A 22,893-nucleotide genomic window follows, 5' to 3' on the forward strand; every position below is an offset into this window, starting at 1 on the left:
GTAAACCTACAGGAGGGTACCTCTTCAGGAACAGGGTTGGAGAGCCCTGCTGTAGGCTATTAGATAAAGGCTCTGTTCTTGTGGAATAAGCCCTTGGTGTTTAACACCAGCCTGACCTGATCCATCGCCTAATGAAAGAACAAATGGTGCATACAAATACATGATTCATGTTAGACACATTCTTGAACTAGTAGAATCAATGATGAATGAGAGGAAAATATATATATAGGGCTTCTGTTATGAATGGCTCTCACCAGTGTTGTTAACACGCTGTGAATAATCAGTCTACAGAGTTGTTATCAGTACAACCCTTCTGTAGGCCAGCCCATAACCACACTAACAGAGAGGACAACTGTTCTGTAGACGGGCCCATAACCACACTAACAGAGAGGACAACTGTTCTGTAGACAGACCCATAACCACACTAACAGAGAGGACAACTGTTCTGTAGACAGACCCATAACCACACTAACAGAGAGGACAACTGTTCTGTAGACAGGCCCATAACCACACTAACAGAGAGGACAACTGTTCTGTAGACAGACCCATAACCACACTAACAGAGAGGACAACTGTTCTGTAGACAGACCCATAACCACACTAACAGAGAGGACAACTGTTCTGTAGACAGGCCCATAACCACACTAACAGAGGAGACAACTGTTCTGTAGACAGACCCATAACCACACTAACAGAGAGGACAACTGTTCTGTAGACGGGCCCATAACCACACTAACAGAGAGGACAACTGTTCTGTAGACAGGCCCATAACCACACTAACAGAGAGGACAACTGTTCTGTAGACAGGCCCATAACCACACTAACAGAGAGGACAACTGTTCTGTAGACAGGCCCATAACCACACTAACAGAGAGGACAACTGTTCTGTAGACAGGCCCATAACCACACTAACAGAGAGGACAACTGTTCTGTAGACAGGCCCATAACCACACTAACAGAGAGGACAACTGTTCTGTAGACAGGCCCATAACCACACTAACAGAGAGGACAACTGTTCTGTAGACGGGCCCATAACCACACTAACAGAGAGGACAACTGTTCTGTAGACAGGCCCATAACCACACTAACAGAGAGGACAACTGTTCTGTAGACAGGCCCATAACCACACTAACAGAGGGGACAACTGTTCTTTAGACAGACCCATAACCACACTAACAGAGAGGACAACTGTTCTGTAGACAGACCCATAACCACACTAACAGAGAGGACAACTGTTCTGTAGACAGACCCATAACCACACTAACAGAGAGGACAACTGTTCTGTAGACGGGCCCATAACCACACTAACAGAGGAGACAACTGTTCTGTAGACAGACCCATAACCACACTAACAGAGAGGACAACTGTTCTGTAGACAGACCCATAACCACACTAACAGAGAGGACAACTGTTCTGTAGACAGACCCATAACCACACTAACAGAGAGGACAACTGTTCTGTAGACAGGCCCATAACCACACTAACAGAGGAGACAACTGTTCTGTAGACAGACCCATAACCACACTAACAGAGAGGACAACTGTTCTGTAGACGGGCCCATAACCACACTAACAGAGAGGACAACTGTTCTGTAGACAGGCCCATAACCACACTAACAGAGAGGACAACTGTTCTGTAGACAGGCCCATAACCACACTAACAGAGAGGACAACTGTTCTGTAGACAGGCCCATAACCACACTAACAGAGGGGACAACTGTTCTGTAGACAGACCCATAACCACACTAACAGAGAGGACAACTGTTCTGTAGACAGACCCATAACCACACTAACAGAGAGGACAACTGTTCTGTAGACAGACCCATAACCACACTAACAGAGAGGACAACTGTTCTGTAGACGGGCCCATAACCACACTAACAGAGGAGACAACTGTTCTGTAGACGGACCCATAACCACACTAACAGAGAGGACAACTGTTCTGTAGACAGGCCCATAACCACACTAACAGAGAGGACAACTGTTCTGTAGACAGACCCATAACCACACTAACAGAGAGGACAACTGTTCTGTAGACAGACCCATAACCACACTAACAGAGAGGACAACTGTTCTGTAGACAGACCCATAACCACACTAACAGAGAGGACAACTGTTCTGTAGACAGGCCCATAACCACACTAACAGAGAGGACAACTGTTCTGTAGACAGGCCCATAACCACACTAACAGAGAGGACAACTGTTCTGTAGACGGGCCCATAACCACACTAACAGAGAGGACAACTGTTCTGTAGACAGGCCCATAACCACACTAACAGAGAGGACAACTGTTCTGTAGACAGGCCCATAACCACACTAACAGAGGGGACAACTGTTCTTTAGACAGACCCATAACCACACTAACAGAGAGGACAACTGTTCTGTAGACAGACCCATAACCACACTAACAGAGAGGACAACTGTTCTGTAGACAGACCCATAACCACACTAACAGAGAGGACAACTGTTCTGTAGACAGACCCATAACCACACTAACAGAGAGGACAACTGTTCTGTAGACGGGCCCATAACCACACTAACAGAGGAGACAACTGTTCTGTAGACAGACCCATAACCACACTAACAGAGAGGACAACTGTTCTGTAGACAGACCCATAACCACACTAACAGAGAGGACAACTGTTCTGTAGACAGACCCATAACCACACTAACAGAGAGGACAACTGTTCTGTAGACAGACCCATAACCACATTAACAGAGAGGACAACTGTTCTGTAGACAGGCCCATAACCACACTAACAGAGAGGACAACTGTTCTGTAGACAGGCCCATAACCACACTAACAGAGAGGACAACTGTTCTGTAGACAGACCCATAACCACACTAACAGAGGAGACAACTGTTCTGTAGACAGGCCCATAACCACACTAACAGAGAGGACAACTGTTCTGTAGACAGACCCATAACCACACTAACAGAGAGGACAACTGTTCTGTAGACAGGCCCATAACCACACTAACAGAGGAGACAACTGTTCTGTAGACGGGCCCATAACCACACTAACAGAGGAGACAACTGTTCTGTAAACAGGCCCATAACCACACTAACAGAGAGGACAACTGTTCTGTAGACAGGCCCATAACCACACTAACAGAGAGGACAACTGTTCTGTAGACAGACCCATAACCACACTAACAGAGAGGACAACTGTTCTGTAGACAGGCCCATAACCACACTAACAGAGAGGACAACTGTTCTGTAGACAGACCCATAACCACACTAACAGAGAGGACAACTGTTCTGTAGACAGGCCCATAACCACACTAACAGAGAGGACAACTGTTCTGTAGACAGGCCCATAACCACACTAACAGAGAGGACAACTGTTCTGTAGACAGACCCATAACCACACTAACAGAGAGGACAACTGTTCTGTAGACAGACCCATAACCACACTAACAGAGAGGACAACTGTTCTGTAGACAGACCCATAACCACACTAACAGAGAGGACAACTGTTCTGTAGACAGACCCATAACCACACTAACAGAGAGGACAACTGTTCTGTAGACAGACCCATAACCACACTAACAGAGAGGACAACTGTTCTGTAGACAGACCCATAACCACACTAACAGAGAGGACAACTGTTCTGTAGACAGACCCATAACCACACTAACAGAGAGGACAACTGTTCTGTAGACAGACCCATAACCACACTAACAGAGAGGACAACTGTTCTGTAGACAGACCCATAACCACACTAACAGAGAGGACAACTGTTCTGTAGACAGACCCATAACCACACTAACAGAGAGGACAACTGTTCTGTAGACAGACCCATAACCACACTAACAGAGAGGACAACTGTTCTGTAGACAGACCCATAACCACACTAACAGAGAGGACAACTGTTCTGTAGACAGACCCATAACCACACTAACAGAGAGGACAACTGTTCTGTAGACAGACCCATAACCACACTAACAGAGAGGACAACTGTTCTGTAGACAGACCCATAACCACACTAACAGAGAGGACAACTGTTCTGTAGACAGACCCATAACCACACTAACAGAGAGGACAACTGTTCTGTAGACAGACCCATAACCACACTAACAGAGAGGACAACTGTTCTGTAGACAGACCCATAACCACACTAACAGAGAGGACAACTGTTCTGTAGACAGACCCATAACCACACTAACAGAGAGGACAACTGTTCTGTAGACAGACCCATAACCACACTAACAGAGAGGACAACTGTTCTGTAGACAGACCCATAACCACACTAACAGAGAGGACAACTGTTCTGTAGACAGACCCATAACCACACTAACAGAGAGGACAACTGTTCTGTAGACAGACCCATAACCACACTAACAGAGAGGACAACTGTTCTGTAGACAGGCCCATAACCACACTAACAGAGAGGACAACTGTTCTGTAGACAGGCCCATAACCACACTAACAGAGGGACAACTGTTCTGTAGACAGGCCCATAACCACACTAACAGAGAGGACAACTGTTCTGTAGACGGGCCCATAACCACACTAACAGAGAGGACAACTGTTCTGTAGACAGGCCCATAACCACACTAACAGAGAGGACAACTGTTCTGTAGACAGGCCCATAACCACACTAACAGAGGGGACAACTGTTCTTTAGACAGACCCATAACCACACTAACAGAGAGGACAACTGTTCTGTAGACAGACCCATAACCACACTAACAGAGAGGACAACTGTTCTGTAGACAGACCCATAACCACACTAACAGAGAGGACAACTGTTCTGTAGACGGGCCCATAACCACACTAACAGAGGAGACAACTGTTCTGTAGACAGACCCATAACCACACTAACAGAGAGGACAACTGTTCTGTAGACAGGCCCATAACCACACTAACAGAGAGGACAACTGTTCTGTAGACAGACCCATAACCACACTAACAGAGAGGACAACTGTTCTGTAGACAGACCCATAACCACACTAACAGAGAGGACAACTGTTCTGTAGACAGACCCATAACCACACTAACAGAGAGGACAACTGTTCTGTAGACAGGCCCATAACCACACTAACAGAGAGGACAACTGTTCTGTAGACAGACCCATAACCACATTAACAGAGAGGACAACTGTTCTGTAGACAGGCCCATAACCACACTAACAGAGAGGACAACTGTTCTGTAGACAGGCCCATAACCACACTAACAGAGAGGACAACTGTTCTGTAGACAGACCCATAACCACACTAACAGAGGAGACAACTGTTCTGTAGACAGGCCCATAACCACACTAACAGAGAGGACAACTGTTCTGTAGACAGGCCCATAACCACACTAACAGAGGAGACAACTGTTCTGTAGACGGGCCCATAACCACACTAACAGAGAGGACAACTGTTCTGTAGACAGGCCCATAACCACACTAACAGAGAGGACAACTGTTCTGTAGACAGACCCATAACCACACTAACAGAGAGGACAACTGTTCTGTAGACAGGCCCATAACCACACTAACAGAGAGGACAACTGTTCTGTAGACAGACCCATAACCACACTAACAGAGAGGACAACTGTTCTGTAGACAGGCCCATAACCACACTAACAGAGGAGACAACTGTTCTGTAGACAGGCCCATAACCACACTAACAGAGAGGACAACTGTTCTGTAGACAGACCCATAACCACACTAACAGAGAGGACAACTGTTCTGTAGACAGGCCCATAACCACACTAACAGAGAGGACAACTGTTCTGTAGACAGACCCATAACCACACTAACAGAGAGGACAACTGTTCTGTAGACAGGCCCATAACCACACTAACAGAGAGGACAACTGTTCTGTAGACAGGCCCATAACCACACTAACAGAGAGGACAACTGTTCTGTAGACAGACCCATAACCACACTAACAGAGAGGACAACTGTTCTGTAGACAGGCCCATAACCACACTAACAGAGAGGACAACTGTTCTGTAGACAGGCCCATAACCACACTAACAGAGAGGACAACTGTTCTGTAGACGGGCCCATAACCACACTAACAGAGAGGACAACTGTTCTGTAGACAGGCCCATAACCACACTAACAGAGAGGACAACTGTTCTGTAGACAGGCCCATAACCACACTAACAGAGGGGACAACTGTTCTTTAGACAGACCCATAACCACACTAACAGAGAGGACAACTGTTCTGTAGACAGACCCATAACCACACTAACAGAGAGGACAACTGTTCTGTAGACAGACCCATAACCACACTAACAGAGAGGACAACTGTTCTGTAGACGGGCCCATAACCACACTAACAGAGGAGACAACTGTTCTGTAGACAGACCCATAACCACACTAACAGAGAGGACAACTGTTCTGTAGACAGGCCCATAACCACACTAACAGAGAGGACAACTGTTCTGTAGACAGACCCATAACCACACTAACAGAGAGGACAACTGTTCTGTAGACAGACCCATAACCACACTAACAGAGAGGACAACTGTTCTGTAGACAGACCCATAACCACACTAACAGAGAGGACAACTGTTCTGTAGACAGGCCCATAACCACACTAACAGAGAGGACAACTGTTCTGTAGACAGACCCATAACCACATTAACAGAGAGGACAACTGTTCTGTAGACAGGCCCATAACCACACTAACAGAGAGGACAACTGTTCTGTAGACAGGCCCATAACCACACTAACAGAGAGGACAACTGTTCTGTAGACAGACCCATAACCACACTAACAGAGGAGACAACTGTTCTGTAGACAGGCCCATAACCACACTAACAGAGAGGACAACTGTTCTGTAGACAGGCCCATAACCACACTAACAGAGAGGACAACTGTTCTGTAGACAGACCCATAACCACACTAACAGAGGAGACAACTGTTCTGTAGACGGGCCCATAACCACACTAACAGAGGAGACAACTGTTCTGTAAACAGGCCCATAACCACACTAACAGAGGAGACAACTGTTCTGTAGACAGGCCCATAACCACACTAACAGAGAGGACAACTGTTCTGTAGACAGACCCATAACCACACTAACAGAGAGGACAACTGTTCTGTAGACAGACCCATAACCACACTAACAGAGAGGACAACTGTTCTGTAGACAGACCCATAACCACACTAACAGAGAGGACAACTGTTCTGTAGACAGACCCATAACCACACTAACAGAGAGGACAACTGTTCTGTAGACAGACCCATAACCACACTAACAGAGAGGACAACTGTTCTGTAGACAGACCCATAACCACACTAACAGAGAGGACAACTGTTCTGTAGACAGACCCATAACCACACTAACAGAGAGGACAACTGTTCTGTAGACAGACCCATAACCACACTAACAGAGAGGACAACTGTTCTGTAGACAGGCCCATAACCACACTAACAGAGAGGACAACTGTTCTGTAGACGGGCCCATAACCACACTAACAGAGAGGACAACTGTTCTGTAGACAGACCCATAACCACACTAACAGAGAGGACAACTGTTCTGTAGACAGGCCCATAACCACACTAACAGAGAGGACAACTGTTCTGTAGACAGACCCATAACCACACTAACAGAGAGGACAACTGTTCTGTAGACAGGCCCATAACCACACTAACAGAGAGGACAACTGTTCTGTAGACAGGCCCATAACCACACTAACAGAGGGGACAACTGTTCTTTAGACAGACCCATAACCACACTAACAGAGAGGACAACTGTTCTGTAGACAGACCCATAACCACACTAACAGAGAGGACAACTGTTCTGTAGACAGACCCATAACCACACTAACAGAGAGGACAACTGTTCTGTAGACGGGCCCATAACCACACTAACAGAGGAGACAACTGTTCTGTAGACAGACCCATAACCACACTAACAGAGAGGACAACTGTTCTGTAGACAGACCCATAACCACACTAACAGAGAGGACAACTGTTCTGTAGACAGACCCATAACCACACTAACAGAGAGGACAACTGTTCTGTAGACGGGCCCATAACCACACTAACAGAGGAGACAACTGTTCTGTAGACAGACCCATAACCACACTAACAGAGAGGACAACTGTTCTGTAGACGGGCCCATAACCACACTAACAGAGAGGACAACTGTTCTGTAGACAGGCCCATAACCACACTAACAGAGAGGACAACTGTTCTGTAGACAGGCCCATAACCACACTAACAGAGGGGACAACTGTTCTGTAGACAGACCCATAACCACACTAACAGAGAGGACAACTGTTCTGTAGACAGACCCATAACCACACTAACAGAGAGGACAACTGTTCTGTAGACAGACCCATAACCACACTAACAGAGAGGACAACTGTTCTGTAGACGGGCCCATAACCACACTAACAGAGGAGACAACTGTTCTGTAGACAGACCCATAACCACACTAACAGAGAGGACAACTGTTCTGTAGACAGGCCCATAACCACACTAACAGAGAGGACAACTGTTCTGTAGACAGACCCATAACCACACTAACAGAGAGGACAACTGTTCTGTAGACAGACCCATAACCACACTAACAGAGAGGACAACTGTTCTGTAGACAGACCCATAACCACACTAACAGAGAGGACAACTGTTCTGTAGACAGGCCCATAACCACACTAACAGAGAGGACAACTGTTCTGTAGACAGACCCATAACCACACTAACAGAGAGGACAACTGTTCTGTAGACAGACCCATAACCACACTAACAGAGAGGACAACTGTTCTGTAGACAGGCCCATAACCACACTAACAGAGAGGACAACTGTTCTGTAGACAGGCCCATAACCACACTAACAGAGAGGACAACTGTTCTGTAGACAGGCCCATAACCACACTAACAGAGAGGACAACTGTTCTGTAGACGGGCCCATAACCACACTAACAGAGAGGACAACTGTTCTGTAGACAGGCCCATAACCACACTAACAGAGAGGACAACTGTTCTGTAGACAGGCCCATAACCACACTAACAGAGGGGACAACTGTTCTTTAGACAGACCCATAACCACACTAACAGAGAGGACAACTGTTCTGTAGACAGACCCATAACCACACTAACAGAGAGGACAACTGTTCTGTAGACAGACCCATAACCACACTAACAGAGAGGACAACTGTTCTGTAGACGGGCCCATAACCACACTAACAGAGGAGACAACTGTTCTGTAGACAGACCCATAACCACACTAACAGAGAGGACAACTGTTCTGTAGACAGGCCCATAACCACACTAACAGAGAGGACAACTGTTCTGTAGACAGACCCATAACCACACTAACAGAGAGGACAACTGTTCTGTAGACAGACCCATAACCACACTAACAGAGAGGACAACTGTTCTGTAGACAGACCCATAACCACACTAACAGAGAGGACAACTGTTCTGTAGACAGGCCCATAACCACACTAACAGAGAGGACAACTGTTCTGTAGACAGACCCATAACCACATTAACAGAGAGGACAACTGTTCTGTAGACAGGCCCATAACCACACTAACAGAGAGGACAACTGTTCTGTAGACAGGCCCATAACCACACTAACAGAGAGGACAACTGTTCTGTAGACAGACCCATAACCACACTAACAGAGGAGACAACTGTTCTGTAGACAGGCCCATAACCACACTAACAGAGAGGACAACTGTTCTGTAGACAGGCCCATAACCACACTAACAGAGGAGACAACTGTTCTGTAGACGGGCCCATAACCACACTAACAGAGAGGACAACTGTTCTGTAGACAGACCCATAACCACACTAACAGAGAGGACAACTGTTCTTTAGACAGACCCATAACCACACTAACAGAGAGGACAACTGTTCTGTAGACAGACCCATAACCACACTAACAGAGAGGACAACTGTTCTGTAGACGGGCCCATAACCACACTAACAGAGAGGACAACTGTTCTGTAGACAGACCCATAACCACACTAACAGAGAGGACAACTGTTCTGTAGACAGACCCATAACCACACTAACAGAGAGGACAACTGTTCTGTAGACAGACCCATAACCACACTAACAGAGAGGACAACTGTTCTGTAGACAGACCCATAACCACACTAACAGAGAGGACAACTGTTCTGTAGACAGACCCATAACCACACTAACAGAGAGGACAACTGTTCTGTAGACAGACCCATAACCACACTAACAGAGAGGACAACTGTTCTGTAGACAGACCCATAACCACACTAACAGAGAGGACAACTGTTCTGTAGACGGGCCCATAACCACACTAACAGAGGAGACAACTGTTCTGTAAACAGGCCCATAACCACACTAACAGAGGAGACAACTGTTCTGTAGACAGGCCCATAACCACACTAACAGAGAGGACAACTGTTCTGTAGACAGACCCATAACCACACTAACAGAGAGGACAACTGTTCTGTAGACAGGCCCATAACCACACTAACAGAGAGGACAACTGTTCTGTAGACAGACCCATAACCACACTAACAGAGAGGACAACTGTTCTGTAGACAGGCCCATAACCACACTAACAGAGAGGACAACTGTTCTGTAGACAGGCCCATAACCACACTAACAGAGAGGACAACTGTTCTGTAGACAGACCCATAACCACACTAACAGAGAGGACAACTGTTCTGTAGACAGACCCATAACCACACTAACAGAGAGGACAACTGTTCTGTAGACAGACCCATAACCACACTAACAGAGAGGACAACTGTTCTGTAGACAGACCCATAACCACACTAACAGAGAGGACAACTGTTCTGTAGACAGGCCCATAACCACACTAACAGAGGAGACAACTGTTCTGTAGACAGACCCATAACCACACTAACAGAGAGGACAACTGTTCTGTAGACGGGCCCATAATCACACTAACAGAGAGGACAACTGTTCTGTAGACAGACCCATAACCACACTAACAGAGAGGACAACTGTTCTGTAGACAGACCCATAACCACACTAACAGAGAGGACAACTGTTCTGTAGACAGACCCATAACCACACTAACAGAGAGGACAACTGTTCTGTAGACAGACCCATAACCACACTAACAGAGAGGACAACTGTTCTGTAGACAGACCCATAACCACACTAACAGAGAGGACAACTGTTCTGTAGACAGACCCATAACCACACTAACAGAGAGGACAACTGTTCTGTAGACAGACCCATAACCACACTAACAGAGAGGACAACTGTTCTGTAGACAGACCCATAACCACACTAACAGAGAGGACAACTGTTCTGTAGACAGACCCATAACCACACTAACAGAGAGGACAACTGTTCTGTAGACAGACCCATAACCACACTAACAGAGGAGACAACTGTTCTGTAGACAGGCCCATAACCACACTAACAGAGGAGACAACTGTTCTGTAGACAGACCCATAACCACACTAACAGAGAGGACAACTGTTCTGTAGACAGGCCCATAACCACACTAACAGAGGAGACAACTGTTCTGTAGACAGACCCATAACCACACTAACAGAGAGGACAACTGTTCTGTAGACAGGCCCATAACCACACTAACAGAGAGGACAACTGTTCTGTAGACAGACCCATAACCGCACTAACAGAGAGGACAACTGTTCTGTAGACAGACCCATAACCACACTAACAGAGAGGACAACTGTTCTGTAGACAGACCCATAACCACACTAACAGAGAGGACAACTGTTCTGTAGACAGACCCATAACCACACCAACAGAGAGGAGACAACTGTTCTGTAGACAGACCCATAACCACACTAACAGAGAGGACAACTGTTCTGTAGACAGACCCATAACCACACTAACAGAGAGGACAACTGTTCTGTAGACAGGCCCATAACCACACTAACAGAGAGGACAACTGTTCTGTAGACAGGCCCATAACCACACTAACAGAGAGGACAACTGTTCTGTAGACAGACCCATAACCACACTAACAGAGAGGACAACTGTTCTGTAGACAGACCCATAACCACACTAACAGAGAGGACAACTGTTCTGTAGACAGACCCATAACCACACTAACAGAGAGGACAACTGTTCTGTAGACAGGCCCATAACCACACTAACAGAGAGGACAACTGTTCTGTAGACAGACCCATAACCACACTAACAGAGAGGACAACTGTTCTGTAGACAGACCCATAACCACACTAACAGAGAGGACAACTGTTCTGTAGACAGGCCCATAATCACACTAACAGAGAGGACAACTGTTCTGTAGACAGACCCATAACCACACTAACAGAGAGGACAACTGTTCTGTAGACAGACCCATAACCACACTAACAGAGAGGACAACTGTTCTGTAGACAGACCCATAACCACACTAACAGAGAGGACAACTGTTCTGTAGACAGACCCATAACCACACTAACAGAGAGGACAACTGTTCTGTAGACAGACCCATAACCACACTAACAGAGAGGACAACTGTTCTGTAGACAGACCCATAACCACACTAACAGAGAGGACAACTGTTCTGTAGACAGACCCATAACCACACTAACAGAGAGGACAACTGTTCTGTAGACAGACCCATAACCACACTAACAGAGGAGACAACTGCAGATACAGTGTAGGCAGCACTGTCCACTGTGACTAAGGTTTTACTTTCGTTTTCTCTGACACAGAGACTGAACTCATGTACCTACTGACATAGAGGATGATAGAGGACACTGCTGTGGTTTACTGTAATATACAGCCATCACTGGTATCCTGCTGTGGTTTACTGTAATATACAGCCATCACTGGTATCCTGCTGTGGTTTTCTGTAATATACAGCCATCACTGGTATCCTGCTGTGGTTTACTGTAATATACAGCCATCACTGGTATCCTGCTGTGGTTTTCTGTAATATACAGCCATCACTGGTATCCTGCTGTGGTTTACTGTAATATACAGCCATCACTGGTATCATGCTGTGGTTTACTGTAATATACAGCCATCACTGGTATCCTGCTGTGGTTTACTGTAATATACAGCCATCACTGGTATCCTACTGTGGTTTACTGTAATATACAGCCATCACTGGTATCCTGCTGTGGTTTACTGTAATATAGAGCCATCACTGGTATCCTGCTGTGGTTTACTGTAATATACAGCCATCACTGGTATCCTGCTGTGGTTTACTGTAATATACAGCCATCACTGGTATCCTGCTGTGGTTTACTGTAATATACAGCCATCACTGGTATCCTGCTGTGGTTTACTGTAATATACAGCCATCACTGGTATCCTGCTGTGGTTTACTGTAATATACAGCCATCACTGGTATCCTGCTGTGGTTTACTGTAATATAGAGCCATCACTGGTATCATGCTGTGGTTTACTGTAATATACATCCATCACTGGTATCCTGCTGTGGTTTACTGTAATATACAGCCATCACTGGTATCCTGCTGTGGTTTACTGTAATATAGAGCCATCACTGGTATCATGCTGTGGTTTACTGTAATATACATCCATCACTGGTATCCTGCTGTGGACAGACACTTGTTTGTTGAGGAGAACACTGGCAGAAGGAGAACACTGTACAGTGTACACGAGGAAGAGAATCTGATAAGAAAGTGCTTTTGTGAATGGAAACAGCCGTGGGCATTGGAAGGGGGAATGTGAAACCAAACCCGACTCATATAGGCTGGTTAGCTGACGTCGTCACCAGAACGATGCGTGCGCATCAGAGGGGGCAGAAAGGCCGTGTGTTGTTATGGTTCTGAATGGCCAGATAGCTAGCAACAACAATGACAAAAGAAGCTGTCATGATGGGAATGGTAAGTGACTCCTTCCAGCTAGTCTCATCTTGTTATTGATACCATGTCTTGTATTGAATGATGTCACGTCTAAGCTAATATGGCTTAAAATTAGCTAGCTAGTCAACTACTGTAACAATGTATTTGAAAAGACAAACGGTCATTGGCTAACTTTATGTTTTCAATAAACGTTAGAGATTAAATATTGGGGCGGCAGGTAGCCTAGTGGTTAGAGCGTTGGACTAGCGGTTAGAGACGGGTAGCCTAGCGGTTAGAGACGGGTAGCCTAGCGGTTAGAGACGGGTAGCCTAGCGGTTAGAGACGGGTAGCCTAGCGGTTAGAGACGGGTAGCCTAGCGGTTAGAGACGGGTAGCCTAGCGGTTAGAGACGGGTAGCCTAGCGGTTAGAGACGGGTAGCCTAGCGGTTAGAGACGGGTAGCCTAGCGGTTAGAGACGGGTAGCCTAGCGGTTAGAGACAGGTAGCCTAGCGGTTAGAGCAGGTAGCCTAGCGGTTAGAGCAGGTAGCCTAGCGGTTAGAGCAGGTAGCCTAGCGGTTAGAGCAGGTAGCCTAGCGGTTAGAGCAGGTAGCCTAGCGGTTAGAGCAGGTAGCCTAGCGGTTAGAGCAGATAGCCTAGCGGTTAGAGCAGGTAGCCTAGTGGTTGGAGCAGGTAGCCTAGTGGTTAGAGCAGATAGCCTAGTGGTTAGAGCAGATAGCCTAGTGGTTAGAGCAGGTAGCCTAGTGGTTAGAGACAGGTAGCCTAGTGGTTAGAGCAGGTAGCCTAGTGGTTAGAGCAGGTAGCCTAGTGGTTAGAGCAGGTAGCCTAGTAACCCGGAAGGTTACTGGATCGAATCCCCGAGCTGACAAAGTTAAAAGTCTGTCGTTCTGCCCCTGAACAAGGCAGTTAACCCACTGTTCCTAGGCCGTCATTGTAAATAAGAATTTATTCTTAACTGACTTGCCTAGTTAAATAAAGGTTAAAAAAATTAAAAACATGCCATCAATAATCTAAGCCAAACCCCGTCTGTTTTGTCCCAAACAACCAACCCATCTATAGAGTACAGCCCGGTCAAAAGTAGTGCACTATATATTAGGGAAAAGGGCACCATTACAGACTCACAATAACACTGAAATAGGGTGAAATCTCACCAGTATGGAGCACAGGATGCCTGAAGCGAAGCATATGACGAACCACTTCACCCGGGTGCTGTAGCTGAGCGTCGAGGCATCCAGGACCTGAGGAGAGAACAATGGCAGGATGTCACAAGACAGACGGGCAACAACCCAAAGCACAGACTCAGGGACCCACGGTCTCTCTTCCTACTGATGGTTCTACCATGCTGACCAGTGGCAAATTAGAGAGCGTAAGTTAAAGTAAAGCCCATTTTTGTACGCACAAAAAAACATCCAATTACACAAACAAGAGTTACACACAAAGGACATAGGTCAACTTCTATGACACCAGCGCTAATCAATCTTTGTTTCAAGACATCTGATAACACAAGACAGGAAAAGGAAAGCCATGGTTTTAATGTAAATCAGCTGAGCAGCATTGTTTTTGAACTGATGTACTGTTTTGAAGTGTGCATTACTAGTAGGGGAAATAAACACAATGTCTGCAAGTCTTCAACTAAGTGTATCACTAAGTGAATAAATTAGATACAGCCCAGTCTTCTTGTGGACGAAAACCAGTGTTCAAGACAAACCTTACCTTATCTGATCCACCATCTCCTTATGAAAGCATGTAAAGAGCAGTGATGCATACAAATACACAGGATTAACGATAAAACATTATTAGTTGTCACAGCCATACAATTAATTAGGATCTCTATGCTCACAACTCGCTAGTTTTCACCTGGGCAGCATCGGCGCATGCGCGGCTTTACTCCTATTTACCTAGTTACCAAACTATTTCACCACAGTAGACATACACTCAACATAATGCGTATCAATTATAACACAAGGTATAGTGTTAGTTTAAATACTCGTGACTAAGAACAAGCAACTTATGCATTTGATGTCGTCCACGGAAATGTACCACTCGACTCATGTGTCAAAGCCAAGGTTTCGCATTTAGCAAGTTAGCTAGCTAGCAAGCTAATGCAAACCCAGATAAAATACAACAACATGCTGTGTTACCTGCGCCGTGAGCCCTGCTTCCTCGTTGTCTTCTCGCCCCCCTATCATACTACGAAGCTTGTCCATAGTTGACAATAAATATGTGTAAGTGTATTATTTGTTTGGAGCTAAATGAGATAGCTAACTAACTTCCGGAGACTTCACGATTGGGCGTGTCTATGTGCTACCACCTGACAGGCAGAGCGAGAACATCCAGCAAAACAGACCGGTTCTTATTATACCGCAGTGAGCATTGCCAGTCTTGGTTTTAATGTCTATGCTATCACTAAAAGTGGCCTCTGCAGTTTGCACTGATCCAAGACTGGCAGTGGTGAATCGGAAACGTGTGTAAGTGGCATCCTTGGGACGTCCAATTCTGACGTCACCCTGTTTAAATTCACATTTAAACCCGTAGGGTAAGAGTTACAGGACGGGGACACACTTCCCCCCCCCACGCCACTTCGATGAAAAGGGATTTCATAGCAAGTTATTAGAGAATTTTCGCTAACCCTATCCTGCTATGTTAACTATACTATCCTGCGGCGTAAATTCTCCTAACTTGCTACGAAAAGGAGTGCTTTCCATTTATGGTTAAGGCAGAGAGGAAGAGGTGTATGGAAGCATTTAGGTGCTTATTGATAATTCCAATTTCCTTTCATCTTGTCAAGGCCAAACAATAGGACATTCAGCGTTTTATCATTTTTCTAGTTGAAAACAAAAACATTGTATATTAATCAACTCGTTCTCGTTTATGGTTTCCAAATTGGGCATCGAGTAAAAGAAAACCAATAACGACTAAATGTATAATTTTTTTCTGTTTGTTCATATCTGGAGGAGGACACGGTATGGGGGGTTCAGAATGTGCCAGCTGGAGGAGGACACGGTATGGGGGGAGTTCAGAATGTGCCTGCTGGAGGAGGACACGGTATGGGGGGTTCAGAATGTGCCCGCTGGAGGAGGACACGGTATGGGGGGTTCAGAATGTGCCAGCTGGAGGAGGACACGGTATGGGGGGTTCAGAATGTGCCCGCTGGAGGAGGACACGGTATGGGGGGTTCAGAATGTGCCCGCTGGAGGAGGACACGGTATGGGGGGTTCAGAATGTGCCAGCTGGAGGAGGACACGGTATGGGGGGTTCAGAATGTGCCCGCTGGAGGAGGACACGGTATGGGGGGTTCAGAATGTGCCCGCTGGAGGAGGACACGGTATGGGGGGTTCAGAATGTGCCCGCTGGAGGAGGACACGGTATGGGGGGTTCAGAATGTGCCCGCTGGACGAGGACACAGTATGGGGGGTTCAGAATGTGCCCGCTGGACGAGGACACGGTATGGGGGGTTCAGAATGTGCCCGCTGGAGGAGGACATGGTATGGGGGCAGAATGTGCCCGCTGGAGGAGGACACGGTATGGGGGCAGAATGTGCCAGCTGGAGGAGGACACGGTATGGGGGGTTCAGAATGTGTCCGCTGGAGGACAACACGGTATGGGGGCAGAATGTGGAGGAGGACACGGTATGGGGGTTCAGAATGTGCCCGCTGGAGGAGGACACGGTATGGGGGATTCAGAATGTGCCCGCTGGAGGAGGACACGGTATGGGGGGTTCAGAATGTGCCCGCTGGAGGAGGACACGGTATGGGGGGTTCAGAATGTGCCCGCTGGAGGACGACACGGTATGGGGGGTTCAGAATGTGTCCGCTGGAGGACGACACGGTATGGGGGGTTCAGAATGTGCCCGCTGGAGGAGGACACGGTATGGGGTCAGAATGTGCCCGCTGGATCAACACACAGGATGGGGGGTTCAGAATGTGCCCGCTGGAGGAGGACACGGTATGGGGGGTTCAGAATGTGCCCGCTGGAGGAGGACACGGTATGGGGGGTTCAGAATGTGCCCGCTGGAGGACGACACGGTATGGGGGGTTCAGAATGTGCCCGCTGGAGGAGGACACGGTATGGGGGGTTCAGAATGTGCCCGCTGGAGGACAACACGGTATGGGGGCAGAATGTGGAGGAGGACACGGTATGGGGGCAGAATGTGCCCGCTGGATCAACACACAGTATGGGGGGTTCAGAATGTGCCCGCTGGAGGAGGACACGGTATGGGGGGTTCAGAATGTGCCCGCTGGAGGAGACATGGTATGGGGGGTTCAGAATGTGCCCGCTGGAGGAAGACACGGTATGGGGGGTTCAGAATGTGCCCGCTGGAGGAGGACACGGTATGGGGGCAGAATGTGCCCGCTGGAGGACGACACGGTATGGGGGCAGAATGTGCCCGCTGGAGGACGACACGGTATGGGGGCAGAATGTGCCCGCTGGAGGAGGACACGGTATGGGGGGTTCAGAATGTGCCCGCTGGAGGAGGACACGGTATGGGGGGTTCAGAATGTGCCCGCTGGAGGACGACACGGTATGGGGGCAGAATGTGCCCGCTGGAGGACGACACGGTATGGGGGCAGAATGTGCCCGCTGGAGGACGACACGGTATGGGGGCAGAATGTGCCCGCTGGAGGAGGACACGGTATGGGGGGTTCAGAATGTGCCCGCTGGAGGAGGACATGGTATGGGGGCAGAATGTGCCCGCTGGAGGACGACACGGTATGGGGGCAGAATGTGCACGCTGGATCAACACACAGGATGGGGGGTTCAGAATGTGCCCGCTGGAGGAGGACACGGTATGGGGGGTTCAGAATGTGCCCGCTGGAGGACACAGAATGGCATCTGAGCAGATCATCATGAACTTAATCCGGTTACATCAGCCAATACAATAAATAAAAAATCTGCCTTTTTATTGGTGTGGGCATAATTCACAAACCTCCTTTCCTGCTTACTGAAAGGCAGATGTAGAAAAGGCATAATGGTGAGGATACTACATGAATTGATAAGACAAAATGGCCTACTTTTCTTCATGTATACCTACCACCTTTCAGAGGGAGCTGATGATCAATGATATACAGAGAAAATCTGATATTACTTGATTATTAAGGAACTTGGAAGCATAAAGCCCATTTTCCAGTTGGGTTTGGCTCAGTAAAACACACCAATTACCTGTCCTAATTTAAACAATGGGTACTAATGTGGTATATCTTGTATTTTTTGTTGTTTGTAAATCTCACTTATTTGTGAGATTGTAAACAGGTTTTTTGACATTTTTTTGGGACATATTTCCAACTTCAGTATCCAAAATGTTCTGGCTCCTCCCATAGGATATAGTAATTACAAAAATGTATAACGCTGAAAGTAGGGTTTTGGTGTTTGTCATTAGCATTTTGGTGAGCGCTATGCTAGCCAGCCCAAAGGTTACATGGCCACAATCAAGCTACATTATGAATCAGAATATCATGGGAATTTTATACCACAATTCATTTGACGAGGAAAAGAGGACTGACTGCCAGATGCCTCTGGATCTGCAGATAGAGAAGATATTGGCTCAACGCTCACCAGCCCAATGAGTAGGTGCAGGAGGTTTAGGCTTGAGATCCAAAGGCCTTGAATTCACACAAAATGTGCCTCTAATCCAGGGTTTCCCAAACTCAGTCCTCTGGACCCCAAGGTTTTTGCCCTAGCACTACACAGCTGATTCAAATAATCAAGCTTTGATCATTTATCAATTGTGTAGTTTTATGTATTTATTTTATTTAACTTGGCAAATCAGTTAAGAACAAATTCTTATTTACAATGACTGAGGAGGACACGGTATGGGGGGTTCAGAATGTGCCCGCTGGAGGAGGACACGGTATGGGGGGTTCAGAATGTGCCCGCTGGAGGAGGACATGGTATGGGGGGTTCAGAATGTGCCCGCTGGAGGAGGACACGGTATGGGGGGTTCAGAATGTGCCCGCTGGACGAGGACACAGTATGGGGGGTTCAGAATGTGCCCGCTGGACGAGGACACGGTATGGGGGGTTCAGAATGTGCCCGCTGGAGGAGGACATGGTATGGGGGCAGAATGTGCCCGCTGGAGGAGGACACGGTATGGGGGCAGAATGTGCCAGCTGGAGGAGGACACGGTATGGGGGGTTCAGAATGTGTCCGCTGGAGGACAACACGGTATGGGGGCAGAATGTGGAGGAGGACACGGTATGGGGGTTCAGAATGTGCCCGCTGGAGGAGGACACGGTATGGGGGATTCAGAATGTGCCCGCTGGAGGAGGACACGGTATGGGGGGTTCAGAATGTGCCCGCTGGAGGAGGACACGGTATGGGGGGTTCAGAATGTGCCCGCTGGAGGACGACACGGTATGGGGGGTTCAGAATGTGTCCGCTGGAGGACGACACGGTATGGGGGGTTCAGAATGTGCCCGCTGGAGGAGGACACGGTATGGGGTCAGAATGTGCCCGCTGGATCAACACACAGGATGGGGGGTTCAGAATGTGCCCGCTGGAGGAGGACACGGTATGGGGGGTTCAGAATGTGCCCGCTGGAGGAGGACACGGTATGGGGGGTTCAGAATGTGCCCGCTGGAGGACGACACGGTATGGGGGGTTCAGAATGTGCCCGCTGGAGGAGGACACGGTATGGGGGGTTCAGAATGTGCCCGCTGGAGGACAACATGGTATGGGGGCAGAATGTGGAGGAGGACACGGTATGGGGGCAGAATGTGCCCGCTGGATCAACACACAGTATGGGGGGTTCAGAATGTGCCCGCTGGAGGAGGACACGGTATGGGGGGTTCAGAATGTGCCCGCTGGAGGAGGACACGGTATGGGGGGTTCAGAATGTGCCCGCTGGAGGAGAACATGGTATGGGGGGTTCAGAATGTGCCCGCTGGAGGAAGACACGGTATGGGGGGTTCAGAATGTGCCCGCTGGAGGAGGACACGGTATGGGGGCAGAATGTGCCCGCTGGAGGACGACACGGTATGGGGGCAGAATGTGCCCGCTGGAGGACGACACGGTATGGGGGCAGAATGTGCCCGCTGGAGGAGGACACGGTATGGGGGGTTCAGAATGTGCCCGCTGGAGGAGGACACGGTATGGGGGGTTCAGAATGTGCCCGCTGGAGGACGACACGGTATGGGGGCAGAATGTGCCCGCTGGAGGACGACACGGTATGGGGGCAGAATGTGCCCGCTGGAGGACGACACGGTATGGGGGCAGAATGTGCCCGCTGGAGGAGGACACGGTATGGGGGGTTCAGAATGTGCCCGCTGGAGGAGGACATGGTATGGGGGCAGAATGTGCCCGCTGGAGGACGACACGGTATGGGGGCAGAATGTGCACGCTGGATCAACACACAGGATGGGGGGTTCAGAATGTGCCCGCTGGAGGAGGACACGGTATGGGGGGTTCAGAATGTGCCCGCTGGAGGACACAGAATGGCATCTGAGCAGATCATCATGAACTTAATCCGGTTACATCAGCCAATACAATAAATAAAAAATCTGCCTTTTTATTGGTGTGGGCATAATTCACAAACCTCCTTTCCTGCTTACTGAAAGGCAGATGTAGAAAAGGCATAATGGTGAGGATACTACATGAATTGATAAGACAAAATGGCCTACTTTTCTTCATGTATACCTACCACCTTTCAGAGGGAGCTGATGATCAATGATATACAGAGAAAATCTGATATTACTTGATTATTAAGGAACTTGGAAGCATAAAGCCCATTTTCCAGTTGGGTTTGGCTCAGTAAAACACACCAATTACCTGTCCTAATTTAAACAATGGGTACTAATGTGGTATATCTTGTATTTTTTGTTGTTTGTAAATCTCACTTATTTGTGAGATTGTAAACAGGTTTTTTGACATTTTTTTGGGACATATTTCCAACTTCAGTATCCAAAATGTTCTGGCTCCTCCCATAGGATATAGTAATTACAAAAATGTATAACGCTGAAAGTAGGGTTTTGGTGTTTGTCATTAGCATTTTGGTGAGCGCTATGCTAGCCAGCCCAAAGGTTACATGGCCACAATCAAGCTACATTATGAATCAGAATATCATGGGAATTTTATACCACAATTCATTTGACGAGGAAAAGAGGACTGACTGCCAGATGCCTCTGGATCTGCAGATAGAGAAGATATTGGCTCAACGCTCACCAGCCCAATGAGTAGGTGCAGGAGGTTTAGGCTTGAGATCCAAAGGCCTTGAATTCACACAAAATGTGCCTCTAATCCAGGGTTTCCCAAACTCAGTCCTCTGGACCCCAAGGTTTTTGCCCTAGCACTACACAGCTGATTCAAATAATCAAGCTTTGATCATTTATCAATTGTGTAGTTTTATGTATTTATTTTATTTAACTTGGCAAATCAGTTAAGAACAAATTCTTATTTACAATGACTGAGGAGGACACGGTATGGGGGGTTCAGAATGTGCCCGCTGGAGGAGGACACGGTATGGGGGGTTCAGAATGTGCCCGCTGGAGGAGGACATGGTATGGGGGGTTCAGAATGTGCCCGCTGGAGGAGGACACGGTATGGGGGGTTCAGAATGTGCCCGCTGGACGAGGACACAGTATGGGGGGTTCAGAATGTGCCCGCTGGACGAGGACACGGTATGGGGGGTTCAGAATGTGCCCGCTGGAGGAGGACATGGTATGGGGGCAGAATGTGCCCGCTGGAGGAGGACACGGTATGGGGGCAGAATGTGCCAGCTGGAGGAGGACACGGTATGGGGGGTTCAGAATGTGTCCGCTGGAGGACAACACGGTATGGGGGCAGAATGTGGAGGAGGACACGGTATGGGGGTTCAGAATGTGCCCGCTGGAGGAGGACACGGTATGGGGGATTCAGAATGTGCCCGCTGGAGGAGGACACGGTATGGGGGGTTCAGAATGTGCCCGCTGGAGGAGGACACGGTATGGGGGGTTCAGAATGTGCCCGCTGGAGGACGACACGGTATGGGGGGTTCAGAATGTGTCCGCTGGAGGACGACACGGTATGGGGGGTTCAGAATGTGCCCGCTGGAGGAGGACACGGTATGGGGTCAGAATGTGCCCGCTGGATCAACACACAGGATGGGGGGTTCAGAATGTGCCCGCTGGAGGAGGACACGGTATGGGGGGTTCAGAATGTGCCCGCTGGAGGAGGACACGGTATGGGGGGTTCAGAA

The 22,893-nt window shown here is 48.0% G+C and overlaps 1 protein-coding gene across 1 annotated transcript in view; it reads right to left on the minus strand.

Annotated features, from left to right (window-relative positions):
- The window catches only part of LOC139580309 (vesicle transport protein SFT2A-like), a 54,063-nt gene extending 37,916 nt beyond the window's left edge, over positions 1 to 16,147 (minus strand). Inside the window, exons 1-2 of the mRNA XM_071408850.1 lie at positions 15,866 to 16,147; positions 14,876 to 14,962 (exon numbers count right to left, since the gene is read on the minus strand). Coding sequence (XP_071264951.1) covers positions 14,876 to 14,962; positions 15,866 to 15,931 — 153 coding nt within the window. The 5' untranslated portion in view covers positions 15,932 to 16,147. The remainder of the gene's footprint in view (positions 1 to 14,875; positions 14,963 to 15,865) is intronic.
- Positions 16,148 to 22,893: the final 6,746 nt, after the last annotated feature.

Source organism: Salvelinus alpinus, chromosome 7, assembly GCF_045679555.1.
Source record: "Salvelinus alpinus chromosome 7, SLU_Salpinus.1, whole genome shotgun sequence".
NCBI lineage: Eukaryota > Metazoa > Chordata > Actinopteri > Salmoniformes > Salmonidae > Salvelinus > Salvelinus alpinus.